Raw genomic sequence first — 24,774 nt, 5'->3', positions numbered from 1 at the left:
TGAAGTTGCCCAGTGGTGCCCTGGGCCTGGCAGAGAGAGCGTTCCTGGAGCCCAGAGCCCATTGGCTCCAGTCCCTGGCCAGGCTCTGACCTCACAACCAGCTGTGGAATCCTGGGGAATGTTTTGTTTCCTAGGAGGCCAGGTGAGTTATTTGAAAGGATCCCTGGGTCAGTTGAAAGCCCAGCCAGTTGGTTCAGTTAGCAGCCATTCAGATCACTTCTTCTGTTCTTGTCTTGAAAGCTGTTCAGGTGGATTGACTGACTTTCTGGACATCTTCAGTTTTCTACCCCGATGGCACAATGTGCCGCTGGATGCGCAGAAGGTAAAGTCATGGGAAAGAGGGGAGACATCCTGAAGATTCATGTCCCCACCACATGCCCAGTTTTTAAAGATGCTCCTTGGACCAAGGACCTTGGTTATTTGACCATTGCAAGTATCATGTTGGGTGTAATGTGAGCCAGCAATTTTCCCAGGGAGTTTTCTGATTAGTTTTCTGAGTTTTCTTTTTTTGTCACCATCCAAATTGCAGCAGAATTACCATCCTCCTATCCCAAATATTCAGGAGAATGCTCCCCCACCACCAATCTCACCGCCCACAAATAGGATGGTTCCCGGTACGTTTCTGAGCACAATTCAAAGTGTTGATGCTGACCGTTAAAGCCCTAAATGTCCTCAGCCCAGTCTCCGCCCCCATCGTTCAGCCCAGACACAGAGGTCCAGCTCTGAGGGCCTTCTGGCGGTTCCCTCATTGTGAGAAGTGAAGTTACAGAGAACCAGGAAGAGGGCCTTCTCGGTAGTGGCGCCCACCCTGCGGAACGCCCTCCCATCAGATGTCAAGGAAATAAACAACGATCTGACTTTTAGAAGACATCTGAAGGCAGCCCTGTTTAGGGAAGTTTTTAATGTTTGATGTTTTATTGTATTTTTAATATTTTGTTGGAAGCTGCCCAGAGCGGCTGGGGCAGCCCAGTCAGATGGGCAGCATATAAACAATAAAATAATTATGATTAGTAGTAGCAGCAGCAGCAGCAGCAGCAGCAGCAACAACAACAACAATAACAACAACAACAACAACAGAGAGCCTTAACAGAAGAAGAGCCCTGCAAGATCAGGCTAGGAGCCCATCTTTCCACCAGATGCCTCTAGGAAGTCTGCAGGTGGGACCTCAGTGCAACAGTGCTCTTCCCACTGAGCATAACAGCCCTATCTGCTCCCCTCTATCAGCTCTCCACAAGTGCAGTGCACAGATGTACATGGGAGCAGGAGCTGCTTAGAAAGTGAAGCCATAGCATGCAAAGTTGAAGAGGAGAGAAGGAAAGAGTCAGGCAGCAGACAACAGACAGGGCGCTAGAAAAAAGGGAGAAAGAATAGTGGGAGCCGTGACTTAAATTAGTGCTTAAAATTCTATACCACCGTGAGTCATTGTGTCTACAGGGCAACCAGGACAAAAGATAACCTAATGTGGTCTCTAGTGGAATATAATAGTTTAATGGATTCTGATCGCTTAACTTTGCTGGAGCTTCACAGATGAAATCTTGCCCCATTTGGTCTGTGTGGCTCATTCCCTCAAGAGCCGGTAATTTGAAGAACAGGTGAATTAAGCGCTAGCAGTGGGATAATATTTTTTTGTTTCGCATAGAAAACCAGGCTATGGTGAAGAATGCAACAGCCCAACTCCCTCTGATTTATTATCATGCAAGTCCAGTGAATTCAATAGGGGTTGTGAATTAAATGGGAGTAGAGTTGAACATATGTGGTGAATTAGCTTTAAATAAAGTATGTATTTACCGCTTCAATGTCACCCAGGAGGATCTTTTGGTTTTTATGTCAATTTTCCGCCAGCAGATGTCAAACCTGCTATTCCAGAAATAAAGGCTAATTCCTGGGTTGCTGCTATTAAAATGCATAGCCAATTGGCAGCAGAATATATATAATTAGTCTCAACCTGTAGCAAATCATTTGAAATATGTATGGTATTCTGGTTAACTTTGCTTAATTAGTATGTAGAATATATACATGAAATTTGCATTTTTTAAAATAAATAAATCTATGGTTTCAACAAATTAACAATATTCTGATCATGGCGTACAAGACAGTCACTCGAAAGGAAGAAAGAAAAGCAGTTATTCACAAATCGTGTCCTCCCTTAAAGAGGGCACGTATTGCGGTGAGACCTGGACAGCCGACACCCTGTGTTGTGGGTGAGTACGATTGGTCAGCCACAACACCCGATTGGTAGGTCCCTCAAAGCTGGGTGCAATCTGGCCAATGGGGTGCAGTCCAAATGGTTTGAGGGACCTATTTATGCCCATGCACGTGACCCAGAGCTTCCTCTTTCGGCGTGTGCATTCGGAACATCTGCCCGCCTCTCCCTATATTTAGGGCTGTGCGCTTGACCTTGCTATGCCGCCGTGTGTCGTCTGTTGTTGGGAGAGGGGCACAGCAGGGATTTCCCCCACTTGGCTGATTGGCTATTGCCATTTGGGTTTTCGCCTGCCGCGTAGCAAATCATCACAACTTGTAAGGTTGCAGATAGGCTCTGGTTCAGGTGACAGGGATGGGAGAACGCTCTCACCATCCCTATGTGAAGGGTATTCCGTTAAAGGAATCCAGGGACTCGATGGTTTGGTCAACCCCTGTGAGGGGGTTGTGCCCGTGCCTGAGTCCAGGGTGACATTTGGGGGGGTGGAGTTAGCCCGTGCCCAGCTTTCCGCTTATCCAGGTGTTCACCCTCGGCTGACCTATGCTGGAACCCTGGGTCAGCGCTACCTACATGGCAGGGAGCTAGTCGAACCAGAGCCTATGCAACCAATCACTTTCTGTAATCAGTAAAGTTGTGGCCTAAATTCTGCCAAAAACCAAGCCAAAATTTGAGTCATGTGTGAATTTATTTAGGGGGGAGGTTTCTGGGTCTGAACACGCAAATGCCTCTGTTATTTGGTGACTGAAGCTTTGAGGGCAGAGAGTTGCACAGGTCTTCTGAATGGCCACTATGCTTTCCCCAGAATGCCCTGGGTGGAGTGTGGTTCTGGGGCATTCGGGGAGGGGGGAATGGCAGCTGTTATCCCCCCACTCAAATATCCCAGAGTAAACTTTTTCAGCACGAGACCCTCCAGATATTATTGGCAGAAGCTACTTGCTGAGTGGGGTGGAGAGGTTATGCAAACTTTGTGGCAGATGAGTCGTCCTTGTTTACTGGGAGCGGGAAGGGAAGGTGCAAGCTGGTGGGCAGGTCAGCACATGGCAAACTCGCCAGCAGGCATGCCAGTTTGCTCTGACGGGAGAGCCAGCGTGGTGTAGTGGTTAAGAGCAGTGGACTCATAATCTGGTGAACCGGGTTCGATTCCCTGCTCCTCCACATGCAGCTGCTGGGTGACCTTGGGCTAGTCACACTTCTCTGAAGTCTCTCAGCCTCACTCACCTCACAGAGTGTTTGTTGTGGGGGAGGAAGGGAAAGGTGAATGTTAGCCACTTTGAGACTCCTTAGGGTAGTGATAAAGTGGCATATCAAATCCAAACTCTTCCAAACTCTTCTTCACCATGACCTCCCTGCCACCTCTAACTCTCTGCAAGCAACAGTGAGTCACTCGCTGCAAAATTTGCATAGCAGTTCTGCACCAAAAGGGAAACTGCTTCTAACTGCTTGACGGCAGCTCCCATCGAGCACCAGACTCTTAACCTCAGGGTCGTGGGTTCGAGCCCTAAGTTGGGTCAAAGATTCCTGCATTGCAGGGGGTTGAACCAGATGACCTTCATGGTCCCTTCCAGCCCTACGATTCTATGACCATTGGCTCTGCTATCTGGGTCTGATGGGAGTTGGAGTCCGACAACATTCGGAGGGCACCAGGTTGGGAACAGCTGTCCTAGAATGTCTCCTGGATAAAGGGAGGGAGAGAAATTTTGGCCACCACCAAGAGGGATGCAGCTACTTTTTTGTGGCAAGGGTTATAAAACTGAGTAGAAAGGGAAACACAGCAACAAAGGTCTGTTGCAGGGGTCAGCAACCTTTGTCAGCCGTGGTCCGGTCCACCATCCCTCAGACCATGTGGTAGGCCAGACCATATTTTGAAAAAAATATATGAAAGAATTCCTATGACCCACAAATAACCCAGAGGTAAATTTTAAACAAAAGCACACATTCTACTCATGTAAAAACATGCTGTTTCTCAGACTGTCCGCGGGCCAGATTTAGAATGCGATTGAGCCAGATCCGGCCCCTGGGCCTTAGGCTGCCTACCCCTGGTCTGTTGCAATTATAAGCTGATTATTATTTTTTGCATACACCCCTCCCAAGAGATTGGTCAAACTGCCCCCCCACTCCTGACACCTGCAAATGGAGGAGCATTATTTTTGTATGAGGGCAGGGAATAAATTGTATCATTGTCAAAATCGCAGATCAGACATCACTGCCAAGTTTCTGTTTAGCCATTCTCTACATACGACTTTGCACAAGTGGTGATGTGGAGAAGGGATGTTGAAAGCCTCCACCTCATCCATCATATGGGCACTTTGTTCTGAGCCATTCAGGGGGCAGCATTATGCGCTGGAAATCGACTTGCAGACGTTGGTTTTTTACAGCACCTCTCATGTTACAGACCGATCAATATGCCCGGCCCAGACTATTGAGCTCACTAATGATTTTTACGTTCTTAAAAAGGGATAGATGCAATTAGGTGAAAATCTTTAGCTATAGTGGTGCACTGAATGTATTGAATTTAGGTCGCAAAAGTAGCATTCGAGTCTGAAAGAAAAAATAAAGGACGCTAATTGCTCCGAATTCAGTATATCAACCCCAGTTATACTGCGTTGCTTAGACCAGAGGCTCAACATTGCTTTCCTGTTTCCTTCTGTTTAGGGCTAAAAGCATTAATCAATCATTTGATGTGATAATCTTATGGCTGATTTATTGTTCACGTTTGTGACCTGCTCTCCAAGGAACTCAGCACAGTTACTATATGTGAGGCCATTTATTCATTGCAACAGCCTCATGTCGTTGCTTGGGCACTGACAGCTGCCCAGTCAGACCTGAGAAATGGAAACCACAGGCAAGGGGTTGGAACCAGTCGATACTGCTGTTCTCCAGGCAAAGTCCCACCTTGACATGGAAGACTTTGAGCTCAGATTCAGAGGAGGATCAAAGTGCACAACTGGACCACAAGCTTAACATGAGTCAAAGGTGTGATGCAGCAGCCAAAAAAAGATCATGCAATTATAGGATGCATCAACAGAAGTATCTTGCACAGATCAAGGGAAGTAATAAAAAAGGTAAAGGGACCCCTGACCATTAGGTCCAGTCGTGACCGACTCTGGGGTTGCGGCGCTCATCTCGCTTTATTGGCCGAGGGAGCCGGTGTACAGCTTCCGGGTCATGTGGCCAGCATGACTAAGCCGCTTCTGGCAAACCAGAACAGTGCACGGAAACACTGTTTACCTTCCTGCCAGAGTGATACCTATTTATCTACTTGCACTTTGATGTGCTTTCGAACGGCTAGGTTGGCAGGAGCAGGGACCGAGCAACGGGAGCTCACCCCGTCGTGGGGATTCGAACCACTGACCTTCTGATCGGCAAGTCCTAGGCTCTGTGGTTTAACCCACAGCGCCACCCGCATCCACTCTATTCTACCTTGGTCAGACCCCACCCTCGAGTACCATGTCCAGTTCTGGGTGCCACAGTTTAAGAAGGATATTGACAAGCAGAGGAGGGTGACCAAGCTGATAAATGGTCTGGAAAGCAAGCCTTATGAGGAACACTTGAGAGTGTTGAGGATGTCTAAGCCTGGAGAAGAGATGACTGAGAGGTGATATGATAGACATCTTCAAATATCTGAAGGGCTGTGACACGGATGATGGAACCAGCTTGTTTTCTGCTGGTCCAGAAGGTAGGGCCCAAACCGATGGAGATTCAGACTAAACATTAGCAAGAACCTTCTCTGATGGCAAGAGTTGTTCGACTGTAGAATGGACTCCCTTGGAAGCTGGTGAACTCTTCTTCATTGGAGGTTCTTAAACAGAGTTTGGATGGCCATCTGTCAGGGATCCTTTAGCTGTGACTCCTGCATTGCAGGGGGTTAGACTAGATGGCCTCTGGGGGATCCCTTCCAATTCTACAATTATATTCTTTTATGATTCTATACTGGTAGGGATGCACCTTGAGGCTCTGCTTCTAGGCTTCCCAGAGGCATCTCATTGGCCACTGTTAAGAGACGAGGATGCAGGGCTCTTTTCACGTATGGTCTTTGGCAACCAGCCACAACAATAATTTCATTACAGAAGGTTTTGAAGACACATGCTGGGGAAAAACCCAGGGGCTGGATCTGACAATGGCAGCAGCAAGGACAGGAACTTCTCCTTACCTTTGGGCTCCTCGTCATTTCCTGTGTTTTGTTCTTCGGCTTTTGTCGAATCCTTCAGCGTTTCGTATTCTTTTTCCATCTTCGCTGCTGCGGCTTTTGTGCTGTCGGCCTCTTCGGTGCTCTTGTCTGCGGGGGGGGGGGGGGGGGTTGAAAGCAGAAGGTTTCCCTGTATCATCTCAACCGCATCATTTCCTGAAAGCGCACCAGCTCACCCTTACGCACCGAGTGGAATTGGAAGCGCCGTTCGGCTGACTTCTTTCTGCCAGGAGTACATTAGGGCTGTGTACACACCGTGCATTTAGAACGTAGTCAAAGCACATGGCTAGAGTTCCCAGGTTCTTTGGGGGAAGCCATGCCTTTTAAAGGTGCTTTAACTTTATCTTGTGTGCAAGATAAATAGAATCTTGCACAGAGGACACCCCTCTCTTTAAAGGGCTTTTTCAAGTCTTGTTTAAAGATAAAGAAACTTCAGCACAGAGAGTGGGAGCTGAAATTGCCCATCAACACTGAGCAGTCCCCAGTCTTAGTAGACATGGCAGCCACCTTGTTGGCCTCCTTCACTTTGGTGAGGCAGATTGTGTTTCTATTTAAACTACAGTAGTACCTCGGGTTAAGTACTTAATTCATTCCGGAGGTCTGTCCTTACCTGAAACTGTTCTTAACCTGAAGCACCACTTTAGCTAATGGGGCCTCCTGCTTCCGCCACGCTGCCGCCGCGTGATTTCTATTCACATCCTGAAGCAAAGTTCTTAACCTGAAGCACTATTTCTGGGTTAGCGGAGTCTGTAACCTGAAGCCTATGTAACCTGAAGCATATGTAACCTGAAGGGTATGTAACCCGAGGTACCACTGTACATAAATTATGTCTAAATGTGCACCTCTACCTATAGATTTGCAGGTGCAAATTTGAGGCAAACCTGTGCCTTCCGATGGCACCAAAGTCTCTACCCTAGTAAAATGTTTGTAGCTGCTATAAGGCAGGTAGAATAACACTAGCCACGCTCTTGAGAGACAGTAGCTCTCCACCATCTCTGAACGATGCTTAGCCAGCAATTCCATCTGAGATCCTGTTCACTGAAGATTGAACCTGGGACCTCCTTGGGGCAGGAGTAATGGGCTGGCACCAATGGACACCTGCCAAAGCCATGCCCCAGCAGAAGACCCACTGCCAACTCCTGGAGTATCCTGGCCCTGGCTGCTCCTGTCTTGCTGATTATGGCTGGATCTTCAGCTAAGCAAGTGGGTACTGGCAGGAACAAAGAGGATGATCAACAGCCCCATCTCATCTTGCCTGCTCTGTTAGGCCAACTCTGTGGATTGTGAGCTATGAGAAGGTGGGGCCATTCACAGAAATGAGCTCTCATACCTCTTAAATAGGCATTAAAAAGGTAAAGGTAAAGGGACCCCTGACCATTAGGTCCAGTCATGGCCAACTCTGGGGTTGTGGCGCTCATCTCGCTTTATTGGCCGAGGAAGCCGGCGTACAGCTTCTGGGTCATGTGGCCAGCATGACTAAACCGCTTCTGGTGAACCAGAGCAGCGTACGGAAATGCCGTTTACCTTCCCGCCGGAGTGGTACCTATTTATCTACTTGCACTTTGACGTGCTTTCGAACTGCTAGGTTGGCAGGAGCAGGGACCGAGCAATGGGAGCTCACCCTGTCGCGGGGATTCGAACCGCCGACCTTCTGATCATCAAGTCCTAAGCTCTGTGGTTTAACCCACAGTGCCACCCGCGTCCCTAAATAGGCATTACTCCCCCCATAAATAATCCTGGGAACTGTAGTTGTCAAGTGTGCTGGGAATCATACAACTGTGAGTGGGGTTTCCTAACAATTCTCAGCATCCTGATCAAACTACAGTTCCTATGATTCTTTGGTGGGGAGACATGGCTGTTAAAAGTGACCAAAAAACTGCTTTAAATTTATGGTGTGGATGTGTCCAAGATCCACTGGGAGCATCTTGCCTGAGGATCTGCCACTGAACCTTCTGCAAGCAGATCATGTGTTCTGTTACTCAGCTATGCGCTTTGGGGAGCGATAGCTCTCAGGTAGAAAACCAAGCCAAAGAAGCCAGACTAAGGCAATTGGAAAATTATGGGAATCAAATTACACCAGGGAATAGAGGATTTTCACGACAGAAGGCTTTTATTATTTAAATCGATTGGACAGCTGTGCAATAAGCAGTTGATTATATCTACTGGGAACAAAGCTATAAAAGCAACGCAATATCAGAATAAATAAATACCTGATGGCAGCTTGTTTTTGGTGCTGGGCTTTTCGAGTTTCTTTCTTGTCTGTAGAGCTATCATTGCGTCCAGGTTTTCTAGAAAGTAGAAGCAGAAGATATTCATCCCTGCGCAGTAGAACGGGCTTATATGAGGCTTGATTTGATGGGTTTGCAAAGTAATGAATTATTCCCTTGCATTGAGGAAAATACAGGTTTTCAGATGTTTAAAAAGCACATAGGATGAAAATAGGTAGGTGGAAGTCCACAACAATTAAAATACACATGGAGATTCAATCCATATGGAAAGGTATTACATACAAAAAATGCTACTCTAGGACTGAATCGCATTGAATAGTATCTAACAGAAGATACATATTGAATTATTATTTTTGTTATTGTTTTGTCTTTATTTTTTATTTTTTGTTTGCCCCCCCCCCTTATCTTTCTTTTTAAAGACGTTGAGATGTATGGTTTCTACCTTTTATATTATTCGACTTTTAGAGAAGTTGTCAATGTATGTATTTGTTAACTATGTATTTATTTGCATGTTTGAAAATAAAATTAAAAAATAAATAAAATAATGCTGCGTATAAAATACCAAGAACCAAAAATGAAATCTATTCATAGACCTGCCTGCTGCATTCGACAAAAGGCCAGTTTAATATTCTTCCGTTTTAACTGAGGAAGAGGGAATATGTAGCAGCAGCAATGGCCTGCAGTTATGCCTGCAGCCAGAGGAGAAATGAAAATGATTTCAGAAGGGGTGCATGGGGAATGGGGACTTCTATGACTGTGGGGAACCTTCAGACTCTGGGCCTATCAGAGGCCTATGAGGCAATTTTTCCAAAACCACACCCACCTGTCAATCAAGTGACATCATTTCGAAGAGTGGGTGATGTCAGCTGATGGACGAGTTTGTGTTCAATTCTGTGCTGACTGCACACCCCAGTTTCCTGCGAAGAGCTGACATGTGCAGCCAGCTCCCCAGGATTTAACCCCTTGCTAATCAGTTGATGAGGGACGCGGGTGGCGCTGTGGGTTAAACCACAGAGCCTAGGACTTGCCGATCAGAAGGTCGGCGGTTTGAATCCCCGCGACAGGGTGAGCTCCCGTTGCTCCTGCCAACCTAGCAGTTTGAAAGCACGTCAAAGTACAAGTAGATAAAGAGGTACCACTCTGGCGGGAAGGTAAACGGCATTTCCGTGCGCTGCTCTGGTTCGCCAGAAGCGGCTTAGTCCTGCTGGCCACATGACCCGGAAGCTGTACGCCAGCTCCCTTGGCCAATAAAGCGAGATGAGCGCCGCAACCCCAGTCGGTTACGACTGGACCTAATGGTCAGGGGTCCCTTTACCTTTTAATCAGTTGATGAGAGGGGTTAAAACATGCTCAGTTCAGCAGATTCAACACAACCCCTTTCCTGATCACAAACAGATTTGCATCAAAACGCCTGCTAAAACAAAGGTCCTCCCTACCATTTTAGCAGTGCCTTGCTGCCTGGAGGTGCCTTGAAGTCCCAGCTTAAGGCTTCAAGAAATCAAATCACCTGATGTCATTGCAATGTCAAGTAATTGACAGGTGCGTGACCCCGCTCACCTGTCAATTTGCCCTGCAAGGTCAATCCTGATAAGGATTTGGCCCACTGAGGCAAAAAATTCCTCAGCCTTGTTCTATTATAGCACCCTCTGCACTCACTAACTATTGTGCTCCCTTTGTACGCCACCCTGGCAATGAGAACAAGAGAGATCTTTTACCTCTGCACAATGAGCAGAACATGATATGGGGGGCAGCAAACTATGGCCTTCAGACATGCTAACAATATTCTTATTCTAAAAATGTTGCCTTCAATTGTGAAAAAAAGAGTCAGTTTATATGGGGGGAAATTATATAGCAGGTTAGAAACCTACGTACTCTGCACTTTCTGAAGCAGTACATGAAATGAAATACAGCCAGCCTTTGAAATCTGCAGTTCTGCAAATTTTGCATCACTTCTCCAGCCACGTTATGTGTAATAGAATGCATATACAGTGGTACCTCAGGTTAAGTACTTAATTCGTTCCAGAGGTCCGTACTTAACCTGAAACTGTTCTTAACCTGAAGCACCACTTCAGCTAATGGGGCCTCCTGCTGCCGCCGCGCCACCGGAGCACGATTTCTGTTCTCATCCTGAAGCAAAGTTCTTAACCCGAGGTACTATTTCTGGGTTAGCGGAGTCTGTAACCTGAAGCATCTGTAACCTGAAGCATCTGTAACCTGAAGCATATGTAACCTGAAGCGTCTGTAACCTGAAGCATATGTAACCCGAGGTACCACTGTATAAAGGGAAAATGTGGATATACGTGGATGTGTTATTGAAAATAACATAGAATATGTATTATATTTGGGAAAGTTGATTTGCAAAGCTGTGAATATTAGGCAGAATTGCATACAAAAATGTATAGATACCAGGCGACATTTACACTGATTGATTTTCATGACGAGTTGTTGTTTTTAATTGCAAACAGATGTGGAAAGGTGGAGGAATGAACTGAAGATTGTAAAACCAAGAAACTGCGAGCAGCTCAAATTACACGACCCCTTATTATCACATTTTCAAATTCTGTATCCACAAGGACTAGAAACCAAAGCAGCTTCTACAAGGCCATAAAATAATAGTTTTTGCAAGGTGTCGCCACATTCTCTCTCACTATATGCAACCCCAACTTTGTCTGCCGAGAAGCAATTTCTGTTGAGGCCATTTAAGCTTTGTCCCTGGCAGGATCACAGCGTCACTTCCCTAAAACTGTTTCCCCACAAACAAAATGCAGAACAAGATTTTCAAGCACTAAATGATGTCAAGCAAGACTTGCTACCTCAAACAAATGAGAACGGGAAGAGAAGCAACGCCAGCCGGCCCTGTTTCCAGCCGAGACTCTAAGTGCCCACCAGCTGTGGTCTGTGTGCACAATATTTGCTTTGAGTTATCCTAATGGGGTGAGTCATTCTGAGAAATGTCATAAGCAAGGCCAGTAGCTTAGCAACTCGGTGTCCTACTTGGGCCTTTAATGAGATCTGATGTCATTGCTAGGCTGGTTGCCTTGGCAACCCTTAAAAAAACCAGAGGAAGGAGTTGAGCTCATCAAGGCGACAACCTTTCACCCATCTGGACACCTATTTCTAATAGGGTTAATGAAAGGGAAACGTTGCCGCAGCTGAACTGCTTTTTAAAAAGCTTCCAACTTAAATAAAACAGCCTGGTTTGTCTTGGAGACAGCTCTGCAGATTTCTAGTGATCTCCAGTGAATCCAATGTTTTGTTAGCCCCAAAATGGAAAACTCCCAACTAAAGAAGAATGGCAACTTGAACTGACAGAATATGCGCAGCTTGCAGGCTTAACATATAGAATAAGAGAACAAGAGGAACATATGTTTAGAGAAGATTGGAAAATGTTTATTGAATATATGGGGGGAAATTGTGCACACCTGAAAACATTGGCAGCATTAAGATAAATTCAACAGTGTAAATAAGTTTTGATGGATGCAGTAATGGAATACTGAATGGTTTAGTTTTTGTAAAATATGATATGCAAAGATGGGACGCGGGTGGCGCTGTAGGTTAAACCACAGAGCCTAGGACTTGCCGATCAGAAGGTCGGCGGTTCGAATCCCTGCGACGGAGTGAGCTCCCGTTGCTCGGTCCCTGCTCCTGCCAACCTAGCAGTTCAAAAGCACATCAAAGTGCAAGTAGATAAATAGGTACCGCTCCGGCAGGAAGGTAAACAGTGTTTCCGTGCGCTGCTCTGGTTCGCCAGAAGCGGCTTAGTCATTCTGGCCACATGACCCGGAAGCTGTACGCCGGCCCCCTTGGCCAATAAAGTGAGATGAGCACTGCAACCCCAGAGTTGGCCACGACTGGACCTAATGGTCGGGGGTCCCTTTACCTTTTATGATATGCAAAATGAACCATGGAAAGAGAAGAATGGAAGTCATTGATATGAGAAAATTAATTGGGGTAAGGAACATTTTTGACCCTGTGGGTCAGGTCTTTATCTATCCTGCACCCCATGGGCCAACTTTGACAAGGGATGAGGTGCACCCACCTGCCATCATCTGACATAATGATGAGTTATTAATTAAATTGTTGTTGTTGTTGTTGTTGTTGTTGTTGTTGTTGTTATACTTATTACCTGCCTTTTCCCAGACGATCTGAGGACAGGGTACAGCAATACAAAATACAGCATTGAAAATAGTTTACAATCACCACTACAGTAGGTCCTAAAATATATGTATCTCAAGTGTCAAAGACCAGGGTGAAGAGGTTTATCCTTGGTATAAAGGGAAAGCTGTACAATGAAGGTGCCAAAAACACACCAGTGTGGGAAGGGAAGTCTGAAAATTTTTACACATCACTTGGGAAGACAGGTAAACTAATGTCAGTGTACTAGAAGAAGCAAAGATCACCAGTGTCAAAGCAATGATTCTTCAACATCAACTTCATTGGACTGGTCATGTTGTGCAGATGCCTGATTATTGTCTCCCAAAGCAACTACTCTATTCCGAACTTAAAAATGGAAAGCGTAATGCTGGTGGTCAACAAAAGAGGTTCAAAGACTCTCTCAAGGCAAATCTTAAAAAATGTAGTATAGGACTTCCGGGTCAGCGCCATTGGTGAATGGCGGAGTTCCCCCGACCGGAGGAACGGGCTCCGTGGAAATTGGGTCTTCCCGCCGTGGCGAAGGTGGGGACCCGCTAGAAATCCCAGGCAGAGGAAGCCTGGGAACGTGGGGTTTGGCAGGGCACCAGAAGCGCCCCCCTACTCGCGGGGAATCCCATTTAGGGGCTCCGGAGCGAAGTGGGGTGAGAAGCGCGGTGCTACAAACTGACTGCTACTTTCACGGAGTGAAGCCGCACAGCCATTGCCAGAGAGCGCTGACTTTTTCCTGTGGACAATTGGACTTAAAATAAGTACCCGTGAGTAGAAACGGAAAATTGGATCAAGAAATTGTTTTAATTTGATATCGAAGCGGGAAGGTGCAAACAGGAAGTCCGCCTTCCGCTTTTTTGTATATAGACTAAAGCAAAAATTTTGCAAGCTAAAGCCGGGAAGCTGTTAAAAAAGACTAAATTTCCTACATTTAGAACCACTGAAACCCCCCTTGGAAGGAGGAGAAAAGGGGGTGGGGACTCTGTTTAACCCCAGCAGGAGAGGGAGTGAAGAAGGATAAGTTTCCACCATCTCTAACCTGGGAACGGGGTGTCAGAGACAGAAACTGTTGGAGAGGTTCATTGACTGTGAACGTAACACTATGACAGATAGCTAATGAAGAGAAACAAGTTGATTCTAATGTTGCCTTTTGCATTTTAAAGAAACAAAATACTTGAAAAAATCTGAAATATCTGAAAAATGAAAGTAACTTTCCTTTGTCTTAAAAAAAAAATGGATACAAGTAGATTGTCTCCTCTAGAGGGAGCTTGTTAAATTGTTGCTGCAGCATATTTGAGACCCAACATCTGTGAGATTAAGACTGTGGGAACAGTCTTTTCTGACCTTGAACAAAGATGAGCTGGGAGAAAGACTGGGTGCTTGCTTTATGCATGACAAATGCTTTGCTGGAACAGATGCATGAGAAGATGGACTTGATGAATGAGAAAATGGATTTGACTGTTGTGGTTAATAACATTGATATAGAAATCATCCAAGAACCAACCTATCAATCTGTACTGACTGGGCAAGTGCAGATGACAATGGAGGAGGATGCGGCTGCACCTCAAATAGTACAAATGGAGAGACCCGAGGCCCTACAGGAGCATAAACCACTGTTATTGAAGATTGAAGCTGGAGTGGGCCAAGGGGAGTCTGGAGATGAGGAGGTTCCTAGCTTTGGAGAGACTTTGAAATTTGATTTTAAATACATTTTGGATTATATCGAGGACTGTGGGGAGTGGGACTGTGGGGAATGGGCAAGCTGGATGAAGGGTGATGGAGACAATTTTGGGCTGGAATCCCCCAGAGACCTACTCCTCAATGAGAAAGGAAAGAAACTAAAACAGAGACCAACAAAAGACAAGGAAAGAGGCAAGCACAAACAAGTTGAAGAAGAATTGCAGAAGGGACATGGAAGAGATTTAAGGGCCTCGGACATAAGGCTTCCAGGTTGATGGACTAGATGGAATGGACAGTAAGGACTGACATGACCCGAGACCAGGAAGAAGAGACGCTGGATGATGATTGGAAGAGAATTTATAATGGAAATCTTTTATTTTTTAGAATTAGCTAATGAATATTAGGGAAAATGTGGGAATGAAACTATACGACTCTAGCAGAAATGATATCAGGAGCTATGTATATTTGAAAACTAAGATTTAAGTTGTAAGGTACTTAGGGGTAAGATAAGGTTTAATAAATTAAGGTAATCTGAATAACAGAATATGGGGAAAGATGGTAAGGATTTGTCGAGTTAATTAATAGGTTAAATTGTTAAGATCAATTTTATAACAAAAATTGAGAAAGATGGAAAGAATTTGCTGAAATAATTACTAAACTAGAACACAAAAACGGAGGTGTGAGGAGGTCAATGAAACAAGCAAATGGAAATTATGGATATGCAATTTGGGATTTGTGTTTTTTTTCCTTTTTTTCCCTTTTCCCTTTTTTTACTTTTACTTTTACTTTTACTTTCTTTTGCTGTATTGTCGTATTTTGTGCTTTTCTCTCTTTTTTATTGTTTTCTTTTTTTTGTATTGTAGTGTTGTTTTTTATTTTCTCTTTTTCTTGTAATTTTGAAATTATCAATAAATATTATTTTTTTTAAAAAAAAGTAGTATAAACACCGACAACTGGGAAACACTGGCCTGCGAGTGCTCCAATTGGAGAACAGCCTTTACCAAAGGTGTCTTGGGCTTTGAAGACGCTCGAACTCAGGACGAAAGGGAGACACGTGCTAAGAGGAAGGCACGCTTGGCAAACCCTCACCATGATCAACTCCCACCCGGAAACCTATGTCTCCACTGTGGAAGGACATGTGGATCCAGAATTGACCTCCACAGTCACTTACAGACTCACTGTTAAAACCGTGTTCATGGAAGACAATCTTACTTGGCTACAAGGGATCGCCAAAGAAGAAGACAACGAAGGTGCCAAACACACCTCTGTGGGAAGGGAAGTCCACAATTTAGGGATTGCCAGAGAATTCCTTCTTCTGGGTCACACACCCCAAACGTCTGAGGGTGGTGGAACTGCCAAGAGCAGAGGTAGGCAACCTAAGGCCCGGGGGCCGGATGCGGCCCAATCGCCTTCTCAATCTGGCTGGCGGATGGTCCGGGAATGAGTGTGTTTTTACATGAGTAGAATGTGTGCTTTTATTTAAAATGCATCTCTGGGTTATTTGTAGGGCCTGCCTGGTGTTTTTACAGCCAGTGTGGTGTAGTGGTTAAGAGTGGTAGACTCATAATCTGGGGAACCGGGTTCACGTCTCTGCTCCTCCACATGCAGCTGCTGGGTGACCTTGGGCCAGTCACACTTCTTTGAAGTCTCTCAGCCCCACTCACCTTGCAGAGTGTTTGTTGTGGGGGAGGAAGGGAAAGGAGAATGTTAGCCACTTTGAGACTCCTTTGGGTAGTGATAAAGCGGGATATCAAATCCAAACTCTTCTACATGAGTAGAATGTCTGCTTTTATTTAAAAAGCATCTCTGGGTTGTTTGTGGGGCATAGGAATTCATTAATTTCACCCCCCCCAAAAAAATATAGTCCAGCCCCCCCACAATGGACAGTGGACCGTCCCACAGCTGGAAAAGGTTGCTGACCCCTGGCCAAGAGGGCCGCCTTGCTGATCTTAACATCTGACACGGTCCATAGGGAAAGGGGAGGACTTTCAGGTACGGTAAATCATTTGTCATTTGTCATTTGTCCAAACAGTGAGCTGCAAAGCAGATCTTTTGCTTTACACTGCCATTGCTCCTCTCCATACATTTCCAGAGCTCTCCTTGCATTTCCCGAAAAGGCAGATATTCTTTGCAAAATCAACATATGCCTGAGAGGCACTTTGTCAGCGCACACTTGTTCACTTGTCAGTATATCTTGGAAGCAATATGCATCAAAGCGTCTGTGGCATTCAGTCATTCTTCGGAGAAAAGACCTGACATTTCCCACCCACTCCCCCTATGGAAATGTTTTTGCACTAGAACACAAATATTTAAATATTTGTGACAAAGATCTTCGTCATCATCATCATCATAACACAATCTGTATGGGATTGGCTTATATATTGTGTTTAGAGCAGCAATTTTAAGGAGAAATGTCTGTGGGAATGCTAAGTTATAGTCTTCAGTGGAGCAAATATTTTTTTGTGGGCAGAATGCCAAAAATAGTTTTAATATTCCCCCCCCAACAGTATAATGTATTTTACTTTGTTTTTATGTACGTTGCTTTGTAACGGCTTCACCTACAGAAATAAATTATTACCTATTTATATGCAATTTCCCTTAAGCTACACAATTTTTGCAAAGCAATTTCCCCTTTTCGGTAATACCTTGTAAGTCGAACAGAATCTGTTCCGGACGTCCGTTCGACTTCCGAAACATTCAACTTCCAAAAGGCGGCTTCTGATTGGCTGCAGGAAGCTCCTGCAGCCAATCGGAAGCCGTGGAAGTCCTGTCGGACGTTCGGCTCCCAAAACAACGTTAAAAAACTAGAACACTCGCTTCCGGTTTTCGTTTGTTTAGGAGCCGAAATGTTTGACTCCCAAGGCTTTCGGGAGCTGAGGTACAACTGTATATGTATTTATATGCACACTTCACCCCAGTAAACACATTTTTGGACAATGCATTACAAAATTCAGAGAACTCTGAGAATTTCAAATTTTGGCTATATTTCAGTTTATGTCTTGTTTCATAAAATGCGGATTTGCTAAGTTTGCCTTCCAATGCAAACAGAAGAGAATCTCCCACATCCTTAGCTGGAAGCACATGTGACAGCCGGTAATCTCTCAGGACCACTGATCTTCTCAGTGATAAAGTCAGCGAATACAGAAATTCTTGCTCACATGAATTCATGATTTAGCTGTTAGGAGAGAACAGCTCAATGCCTCGCCATATGCTATACATCCTTGACTCCTCTGCAGAAGGTGGGGCTTCCCCATCTTGGCAAAGTAGAGGAAAACATGGGGGGAGGAGAGGCATATGGTGACATCTGGACATGTCCACAACTACTCAAAACAATTCTCAGTTGCAAGATGGCCAGGGAATGGGCTTGCTGAGTCATGGGCGAAGGAGGAAGGTGTGATTCTGGTGACTAAGGAAGGCAGTGCAACAGCCAGTGGCTCAGCGAAGTAGGGGGAGTTGGGATGTAGATGGAGACATGATAGAGTTGTAGAATTGTTGAGTTGGAAGCGACCCCAAGGGTCCTCTAGTCCAACCCCTGGCAGTGCTGGAAACTGAGCTAAAGCATCCATGAGAGATGGCCACCCAACCTCTGCTTAAAAACCTCCTAGAGGGTTACCACCTCTAGAGGAGACCATTCCACTTATTACTTGCTTTTTCTCTAGACTAAGAAGTCTCAAATGCTGCACCCTTTCCTCATAGAAAACACTACATTATGTCAACCAGATCATCTTGCTCTTTATGCTGTTGACACTCTCGACAGACTTTGAAAGGTTCATGAGACGAGACTTGTCCTTGCAGAAGCCATGCTGGCTCTGCTTCAGCAAGGCTTGTTCTTCTACATGCTTGGTTATTTTATCTTTAATGGCACTTCCTGTTAGAATTCCTGCTTCATGATTGCAGTCATGGGATTTTTGTCTATCACATGACGGTGTATGTTTTGACTCCACAGAGTCGGAAGTGACAGAGACAGGATGTTTGTGTTACTGTGTTCTGTGAAGTGGGATTATTGTCCTTTGTTCTTTCTCTTTGCTGTCTGATGCTATAGAGAGAGGGAGCCATGTTGCAGTGCTCCGTGTGTGTTTATATGTAAATAAAGTAGATTAGCCAAAATGCTGAGTTGCTGAGGTCTGTCACGCAAGCTGCGAAGACTCTGCGGATCCCTAAGTGTGCCGATGTCTGTTGGCATCGGTCGCTGTGATGTTTGGGCTGAAGAAAGTTTTTGAAGTTCCTGAACAAACGACCAGGAGGGAGAGAACATGCCAGTTGGGCATGTGTCTCTGCCCGGGTCCTACTTGAGCTCCTGACACTTCCCACAAGTTTTTCCACTGTCGAACATCTCTTATTGTCAGAAAGTTCTTCCTGATGTTTAGTCGAAATCTCCATTCTTGTCATTTGAAGCCATTGGTTTGAGCCCTACCGTCCGGAGCAGGAGAAAACAAGCTTGCTCCATCCTCCAAGCGACAGCCCTTTAGATACTTGAAGATGGCTATCATATCTCCTATAAGGGAATGTGGCTTCAACAACGAAGTGTCTTCAAGGCTCAAAACAGGAGCCATTGGGTATAGGGCTTGGGAGTGATCTACCATGGATAGTGAATGCCCTATTCTCAGAATCGTCTTCTGCTGCAGAAGCAAACAGGGTGTGCAGCATGCAGTGCCATTGCCAGTCATTGCTGTGGGAAAGCTTAATAGAGAGCCAGTGTGGTGTAGTGGTTAAGAGCGGTAGTCTCGTAATCTGGGGAACCGGGTTCGCTTCCCCTCTCCTCCACATGCAGCTGCTGGGTGACCTTGGGCCAGTCATACTTCTTTGAAGTCTCTCAGCCCCACTCACCTCACAGAGTGTTTGTTGTGGGGGAGGAAGGGAAAGGAGAATGTTAGCCGCTTTGAGACTCCTTAGGGTAGTGATAAAGCGGGATATCAAATCCAAACTCTTTTTTTAAATAATAAACATCATAGTAAAATTTACCTTCAATATACACACGCTCAAAGCATTTCACGAATGCAACATCCTTACAACTGCTGTGTGAGCGGGGGTCAGTTGGGGGAGGGCTGAAACTGAGAGACCGTGGCCCAAAGTGCACCACGTACTCAGAACACAGGTGGAGATTTCCCAATACATAGCACATGGCCTTAACCCACGCCCCTGTTTTTATCCACATCTAGTTTTCTGCCTGCACTGGTATTCTTAAAAAATACCAGCAACCCCAGAACATGGTTGGCTTGGCTTTCTCCTTGTCACTAAATAAGTTAGTAGACACCCATTGAATGAAACTGGATTCTCACTTGGAAGGCTACTGACGGATTGGGCAACAGAGAAACAGAACCTTACAGAAAGCACAGACTGTGATGGGCAGTCATGACACCTTATAAATTTGTGCGCACACAAGGCTGATGTGCCTGCTTTTGTTTCCCCCCATTTTTTTTAATTGATTTTCCACATTTATAACAAATATAACCTATAAAAGACACAAAATGACGCACATTACAATACTAAAAGAAAAATAAAATAAAAATAAAACACATTACTTCTAAAACCCAAATTAACTTTCTTTGTTATCTGACTTCCTCAAACCCCCCTAACTGAATTTCATTGTGACACCTTTGTAACAGTTCTCCAAGATCCTCTTTCTAATACAATTAACTCCTTCAATTAATTACCTTCATCTCTTTTCTTATTGGCTTAAATCCATATTACTATACAACATTCTTATTCTAATCCTAGGCCTATTTGATATTGATGTGCCTGCTTTTGCACATGGATGCTAGCACTTAAGAGAACATGGCTCAGGGGAACAGAATGTGATTCTGGAACTAAAAGGTCAGCATAGGTTTCAGATTCAGAAGAATACAACTGCATATATAGCCTCAGTATCCTTTCAGTGAGCCTTGGATTTGCAGGCTAAGTCCTGCGCGGCTCGTAGTGAGACCTAATTCATCCCCTGAATGATGCTTGAAGACTGTTCTCCCTGGAGAGAGATCTTGCAAGGATGACATAATGCTGGGCCTTCAAATCCCAGACCAGCTGCTACCGAGATGTGCTTTTCAACGCAACTGTCTCTGCAGATTGTCAAGCAAGGAGCTCGAGAAGCATGTGATATGGTCTACTAAATGATTTATTGCCTTTAATGCATAATTCAGGTTCATAGCTTCAGCCTAAACGTGGAGAGGGGGTGTTTTAATGCGCCTGTTCTAAAACCAGATAGTCTTGTTTAACTTCATAGATATTGCTGGTTGCTGCTGCTGCTACTACTGAGCTATGGTTGTTGTTTACTGCAGATTCTGTACATATAATCTCATAAGAGGTAAAAGGGGTGGTACCTATGTTGATTTGTCCTTGTCCCTAATCAATAATAAGTGATGGGTGATACTCGGAACCCCTTGTAGGAGGCAGCAGCAAAGATCCATGCTGATTACAAAGCTGCCCCTGAAAGAGAAGAGCATTGTCTCTGACATGTCTGTCTGTCTGTCAGCAGAGAACCAAGATGAAGGTACTGATTCTCAGCAGGCTGACCCTTAACCGAATGGGGCATCCTGTCAACCTCTAGTGCCCCCAATAATTCTAAGCCCCGAGAATCTAGTTTGCTTTGGAAATACCCAGATCTAACCTTACAGACTTACTGGGTCATTGCCCATGATTGGAACGTGGCTTGATGTCAATAGCCTTGCCTACTGTTTATTGGCCTCATGTGAATGGCTGGAATGTATCATGAATGACCTTCATTATGCATGCAAAACATTCTTCCACCAGGTCCTTGGCTTATTGACATCTGATGCCCTTTTAAATGTGTTGTGGGAGGGGGGAATTATTGGTTTGCAGCTGTTCTTATTTTTATTATGTATTTTGTGGTTTTTATATTGTCATTTCATGTTGTGAACTGCCCTGGGATTTATGGAAGAAGGTGGTGTACTAATAATAATAATAATAATAATAATAATAATAATAATAATAGAAATAAGGAAAGGACTGTAGCTTAGTGGTAGAGCATCTGCAATTCATGAAGAAGGCCCTAAGTTTGATTCCTGGCATCTTCAGTTAGGACTAGGAGAGACATCTTCCTGGAGCCCTGGGGAGCTGCTCTCAGTCAGTGTTTGCTAATCCTGATCTTTGGTGGAGCCATAAGCAGCTGCCACCTCTAGTGACCTCCATCACTCCTTATCCCAAGTGATTCCCAGCACTGAGGTCATCGCCTTTCCCGACAGATTTCTCACGTTCCAGGACTCCTGGCCTAGTTCACCCAACCTCCAACTGGGGAATATGGCCCACGACAGCCACCTTAGTATAGCAGAAAAGGGAAGTGATCTCAGACTTGCATCACCCTCTATGGTATTTTCCAGTACAGTGGTATCTCTGGTTATGTACTTAATTCGTTCTGGAGGTCCGTTCTTAACCTGAAACTGTTCTTAACCTGAAGCACCACTTTAGCTAATGGGGCTTCCTGCTGCTGCCGTGCGATTTCTGTTCTCATCCTGAAGCAAAGTTCTTAACCCGAGGTACTATTTCTGGGTTAGCGGAGTCTGTAACCTGAAGCGTATGTAACCTGAAGCGTATGTAACCCGAGGTACCACTGTATCAAAAAATGCATATACTGTATGAGTGATTCCCCTGGCTGTTAATCCTGCTCCAATATGGATTTTGGCAAATAATCCACTTTTTGTGGTTTAGTTTTCAAGCCAGTGCTTCTTCAACATTATTCTCTAGGTATTGTGTGGGGCTTCCCTTTACCCCCACAGCAAAAGTTCTCTGCCCAGCAGTCCATGCTCCCAAGGAAACACACACCTCAGACCTTTTCACAAATCACAGCAGCTCTGGCAACAAAGCACTTTGCTCCCCCCCCCCCTGCTATGCCAAGCTCATATTCTCATGGTTTCTTAAGCCTCTTGAGAAGAATATCAGATCAGCGTTTTGAAGGTAAAAAATAGAGTCACTTTTCAACTGCGCTGCTAAAAATAGCCCAGAGGGGAAACAACTTGAAGCGTTTGAGAGAGTGTTTTCCTTCCACCACAGTTGACTGCTTCGATAGCAAACAACAATGCCCTGAGCATCACAAACTAGCAGAGCAGAGCGGAGCCACAGCTGTGGCTAGGTTTTTCTTGGGGCTGGCTCACACATGCATGTTCATCATGCGCGGTTTGGGGATGCTCCTGGAGGCACAGGTGTCCTTGGTGCTAAGAGAGCCTTTTACCAGTTACGGTTGCTAAGGCAGCCATGTCCATTCCTGGATGGAGATAGCTGACCACACTTCTCCATGTGCTGGTAGCCTCATGGGTTTGATTACTGAAATGTGCTCTTTGTGGGGCTACCCTTGAGGTTGGTCTGAAGCAGAGGTAGGCAACCTAAGGCCCATGGGCCGGATCCGGCCCAATCATCTTCTCAATCCGGCCCGTGGACAGTCCGGGAATCAGCATGTTTTTACATGAGTAGAATGTGTGCTTTTATTTAAAATGCATCTCTGGGCTATTTGTGGGGCATAGGAATTCATTCATATATTTTTTTCCAACATATAGTCCGGTCTACCACATTGTCTGAGGGATGGTGGACCGACCAACGGCTGGAAAAGGTTGCTGACCCCTGGTCTGGAGGCTTGTGTCTGGTTGCCTGTTGGGACAAACTACCACCAACATCCCTTGTGGGATTTGCACTGGCTGCCAATTTGTTACTGGGAGAGAGAGCTTCTTTTGCAAGTTCCCAAGATATCAGAAGTCCACTCCACACTCAGAGCAGGACTTTTGACATAGATACACCTGTTCTGTGGAATAGCATTCCTGCCAAGACATTTAAATTTCAACAAGCTTTCCAGCTGGGCGACATGTTCTCAGCCATGTGTGTCTATATTGTATTGTATTTTCTGCTGTTGTTCTGTTTTCTTTGCTGTTATTTGTGTTGTTTTTAACCTTCCTCTTGTGCATTGCCTTGGGACACTTGTGTGGAATGCAATTTATAAAAGGAATCATCATAATCACCCGACTACTCTAACAGTTAGGAATGACTTGTATATGAGAACGGTATACTGCAGGTCAAGCAACAGACACAACTCTCACATAGCCTCCAACATGGTACTTCTCAATGGACTTGGTTCACACATTCCACCACCAGTCATCTAGTTCACAGTAACATGGGCTGAAAACTTTGCTCCTGCAAAACGCACACCTTCCCCTTTCATCGATAGTTTAGGAGGCCTGTGAAAGACTGGGGGAGATGTTTGTGTACTTCAAGCGAGAGCACAAAACATGGCCGTCACTCTGATTTGGCTCCACGATGGCCAAATTGATTGGCCGCATGATGCTGGCTGTGTGATCCCTGATTGGTTGGATCTTACTGTAGCCAAAGAGGTGACATACACTGTCAAAGCAGCTGAACGGCTAAGAAAGGCAAGGAACAGGAATGGTACAAAAAGATGAGGTTTAGTCTGCTCAGAATCCATGTCTGCTCAGAATCAACTCTTGTTGATTTCAAGGAAACTTCCTCCCACGAGACTGCAGTCTAAACCCTTGCAATTTTTTTTTACCATTTGGAGGAAGCCATCTAACATCACATCATGCTACTGTTTCTCCCTGATGCATCACGCGTCAGGGTATCTGTTCAGATGTTTGGAATCTGCTGGGTACTTGCAAAGTGGCTTTTCACCCACTGGCAGAGGAACGGGGGGCGGGCGGGGGGAGCGCACCGCCCCCGGCACCATCGGGGAGGGGGTTACCATTGCGGCCTCCCCCCCGGACATGCGTTGCACACCCCCCACCACACTGGATGCCATGCCTCTGTGGCCAGTGCACCACGCCTCCAGGATACACGCCACGCCCCCGGGACGCATGCCACACCCCCGCAGGAGATGTGCCACACCCCCAGGAGCACGCCACACACCTGGGACATGCGCCAGTCACGCCCTGCCTGCTCTCCGCCCCCCGTTCTGGAGCATGCAGCTTCGCCACTGTTGCTACCCACCCAAACATTCTGAGTTGCCAAAAGGGTTGCAATCCAATAAACCCACTGAAGTGTGTGGAAACGTTGCCGTATATTCAGCAACAGCAGGAATTTCATTCCACCCCCTCCCCACCATGCGGTACTGCCTCTCCACCAGGCTGCCTCACAGAATGCTTTTTAGTGTGTACTTCCAGCCCTGGCCAACACTTTGTTTCCAAATCCATCTAGATCCCATCAAGGGCAAACTGTTGGGTTTGGAAAACACAAGCGATCAGAAGCAGTTCTGATGACCATGGGCTTCAAGGGCTACTACTGAATGGGAACTAAAACTGATCACAGGGAAATGTCATAATACTTCAAGGTCCTATTCACCAAGAACTGGAGATAGTAGCTCACTTTATACAGTGGTACCTCGGGTT

General features: G+C 45.5%; 1 protein-coding gene and 1 long non-coding RNA gene across 2 annotated transcripts in view; one reads left to right on the top strand and one right to left on the bottom strand.

Annotated features, from left to right (window-relative positions):
- SCG3 (secretogranin III) overlaps window positions 1–24,774 on the bottom strand; it is a 49,235-nt gene that overhangs the window by 8,146 nt on the left and 16,315 nt on the right. Inside the window, exons 9-10 of the mRNA XM_080980462.1 lie at window positions 8,600–8,677; window positions 6,354–6,479 (exon numbers count right to left, since the gene is read on the bottom strand). Coding sequence (XP_080836588.1) covers window positions 6,354–6,479; window positions 8,600–8,677 — 204 coding nt within the window. The remainder of the gene's footprint in view (window positions 1–6,353; window positions 6,480–8,599; window positions 8,678–24,774) is intronic.
- On the top strand, window positions 58–23,393 carry LOC308462754. Its single transcript, XR_013979314.1, has 2 exons — window positions 58–322; window positions 22,942–23,393. It is a non-coding gene; the product is annotated as an uncharacterized lncRNA (long non-coding RNA).

This window comes from Podarcis pityusensis (assembly GCF_964106645.2).
Source record: "Podarcis pityusensis genome assembly, chromosome: 14".
NCBI classification, from domain to species: domain Eukaryota; kingdom Metazoa; phylum Chordata; class Lepidosauria; order Squamata; family Lacertidae; genus Podarcis; species Podarcis pityusensis.
The sequence above is the reverse complement of the archived record's forward strand: the minus strand, read 5'-3'. Positions and strand labels throughout refer to the sequence as shown.